Here is a 3,244-nt window from a genome sequence, read left to right as displayed (position 1 = left end):
CAACTTTAATAAACAATCTAAAACTCAAAATTCTTGGTATAAAATATCCATACAAAAATATTTGTACAAAATACTGTACAGGTATCCCCAAAAAAGCTGTGCGACACAGCAAAATCATTTTGCGAAGAGTTTCCAAATAAGTAAATATAAAGTGATGTGGAAAAGATTTGCTACAAACACTCATTCGAACGTAGAAGTGAAATTATACGCCATTAAAACCACACCATGGTTATGGCGTACACTTGTGCTTGAATACAGACATTATACAGCTGATAAAGTTGCTTATGAAACTGTTATTTCATCCTCTGATTCAGAAAAGTCCGAGTGTTTGAATGAAATGCTGGAATCAGTGCTGTTTGAAAGTTCGCGTGTCGGTGAGAGACAGAAATGTGATGTGGTGCAAGCGTCGTCTTCATCTTCCTCATCCTCAGAAGACTTTTTACCCACGTCGCTGAGATCGGGGTGAGGATTTGTTTTGGTCGGCAGGGTTTGTTCTCGGCAACCGCCGGAGGAAAGCAGCTCCCTTTCCTTGGAGTTTCTCCATTTCATTCTCCGATTCTGGAACCAGATTTTGACCTGTTCGAAAAGATTCTATCGTTAATAACCGAAGCCAACTGAGAAGTTGAAATGTGTAGGCTATAAATTATTTTATATATTTAAATATAAGTTTAAACATGTCAATTATATGGCTTTTTAATTTAAATGCTTAGATTAGTGTAATATTTTTCCACTCTCATATTCACCTGTGAATCTTTTAGTCCGAGTTTCGCTGCGAGCTTTTTCCTGTCTGGCTTGCTGATATATTTTTGCTTTTGGAACATTTTCTCCAGAGCTTTGCGCTGCACATCAGAAAACACTGCCCGGCGTAGCATCCCTCTTCTGGGCTTCCCTCTCGCAGCAAGAGGCCAGGAAAAAGTTCCAGGAATGGGTACAACCGATGAAGGAGCTGTTACAAGAGACAAGTACACAAGGTAAACAATGCATTCACGCACACATTCACGGGCATCACAACACTTTCTAAGACTTTTATTTAGTTTCGCCCAGGAGGCTAAAAGTTAACGCTGCGTTACTAAGGGCAATTGGGTGTCGCTTTTCCCAGGGACAATCTAGAGTGCTGAATGATCAGGGAGAAAGAAATCTTTTCTTCATTATAATCATTATTTTGAATTTATTCTCTTGAAATGTTTTGAGTGAAATGGCACGAGGTGACTAATTAGCACATGGGCCGGATCCACGCTGCATTGGTATGGTAAAAAGGCAGAGTATCCTTTTCTACGAGCCTCCCAGTGAAGGACAGAGGAGTTAATATACCGTGAACGGTAATTGTGTAGTAATGAACTGGCTGAGAAAAGACTCCGGACAGACGGCTAAGGCCATATATTATTGCCACAAAAGGAGATTTACACTTTCAAACCGAACGCAACTGCATGCCGGAATACTGATGACCGGGGACCACGTTTTTTGCCCTCAAATAATTTTCATTAAATGAGCACGAAAAGCAATTGAGAGCGCTCAAGTTGTTTTGTTAAGGCATTCAGTGCGCGCAGTGAAAAGAGTCGTGGCGACTATAGACATTTAATGCCTCAAAAGAGCATTTTAAGCTCGTATTTTAAATAGCCTGTTGAGAAGCTGCCTATGTAGAGCACGTCCAAACCGAAGTGTGCTTTGCGCGCAGTGAGCTGAAGTTGATGTTTGGCAACCGCAGCTACATTTTCAATGGTTTTTGTCGGCAATTTTGTCGATTTTTCTGATTTCTCGCTCTCCATTCTGAACGCACAGCTCTCGATATTGTTCTTTTGCAACTCTTTCCACAAACACCAATCACACTCTATGTGGTCTTGTGAGAATATTGAAACCGCTCAATGGCTCCTAATGGGCAAATTAGTCCATGACTGGTAAACGCCCCTCTGTCGCTGGTTAAAAGTCTATCTTTGGCGGGTTTGTGGGTGGTTTGCCCCGGAGGGAGCTGACCAGATTGGTCATGGTGCTGACGGCATTGTTGGCAGTCAGCAGGCCGAAATGCTCCCTCACTGTGGGAAAGACCTGCGCCAAAAGCGCGAGTAATTTGAGGACCTCACGTTGGCAGTCGATTAAACTAAACTCTTTTGCCTTAAATAAGCAAACTCAAATTCAAACCACTTAAGTGGACTGCACAAGCATTTAAATCTGAATACTCACCAGGGAAGTATGAGGAACGGACGAAAGGGCAGAATGAACCATCAAAATAAGGCAAGGAGAATCCTTTGGGATGCATGCCGTGAACGGACGGTGGAGATGTGGCTAAAACAGACAAGCAAACAGAAGTTAGTGCTGAACTTATATTTTGTCATTATTCATGAAGATATTAGGTTTATATAAAAACACTCACCTTTCTTTGGTGACGGTGCCAAAATGGCACTCACCCCAAACTTGAGGTAGGTTGGATCCTTGCTAGACACTGGCGTTTTTGGAGAGCAAGATCCACGTTTCTCCGTGATACTGGGGCTGACTCTATCTAATAGCCTGGAGTTATCCGGGATGGAAAGAGGTGTTGAAGTAGGAGGAGAGGCGCATGGCGAGTGCGCGTCTTGGTTCAGGTAACCGCCGGGTCTGTTGATGCGCAGGAGATCCTCCACCAGGAAGCTCGGGTGAGCCGGGAAAGGTGAATGCAGCGATGCTGCAGGACGCATGAATGCTGAATATATTGCAGGTGGTGCAATAACACTAGGGATCATCATTGTCCCGGCTATTTTAATGCGAAAATGAGGCGATACGGTTACTCCTGTTAGGATTAGAAAAGTCTCTTCTGCCAAGCTCTGAACTGAACGAGAGGCGATTTGCTTCTGGACGTCTCCGTTTGGGAAGGGGTCCTTTATATCTAGGCCCCTGTAAGGGTCCTTTGAGGACTGACAGCCACAACAATGAGACTCAATAAAGTCCTCCGCTTGAGTCCCATTGAATGATGCCTCGGAGGTGCCTGATTGGTCCGATAGAGCAATTTATGATTGGATTAGACTTCATAAGATTTGAATGGCCAGGGCATGCAGTTTAACAAAGAAGATGCGGTCATAAATTTTGCATATCGACAAACTATTTATTTATTTATTTATTTACAGCACAAGCGAATGATTTAACTGAATTAATTTATTTTTAAAAATATGTATTTATTAGTTAGGCTATCTACTTGTGTCGTAAATATATAATATTTTGCAAATGTATTTTAATTTACGACACTGTGAATACAGAGCAATTTAAAAGTTTTTTT

General features: G+C 42.2%; 1 protein-coding gene across 1 annotated transcript; it reads right to left on the bottom strand.

Annotated features, from left to right (window-relative positions):
* On the bottom strand, positions 1 to 2,777 carry dbx1a (developing brain homeobox 1a). The gene is made up of 4 exons (XM_051115767.1): positions 2,369 to 2,777; positions 2,179 to 2,280; positions 744 to 946; positions 1 to 576 (listed from the first exon to the last, which is right to left on the bottom strand). Exons 1-4 carry the CDS (start codon positions 2,715 to 2,717, stop codon positions 283 to 285), a joined length of 948 nt encoding a protein of 315 aa, XP_050971724.1. The 5' UTR covers positions 2,718 to 2,777; the 3' UTR covers positions 1 to 282.
* Between the last annotated feature and the right edge of the window lie 467 nt (positions 2,778 to 3,244).

This window comes from Labeo rohita, chromosome 7, assembly GCF_022985175.1.
Source record: "Labeo rohita strain BAU-BD-2019 chromosome 7, IGBB_LRoh.1.0, whole genome shotgun sequence".
Taxonomy (NCBI): Eukaryota; Metazoa; Chordata; class Actinopteri; order Cypriniformes; family Cyprinidae; genus Labeo; species Labeo rohita.
The sequence above is the reverse complement of the archived record's forward strand: the minus strand, read 5'-3'. Positions and strand labels throughout refer to the sequence as shown.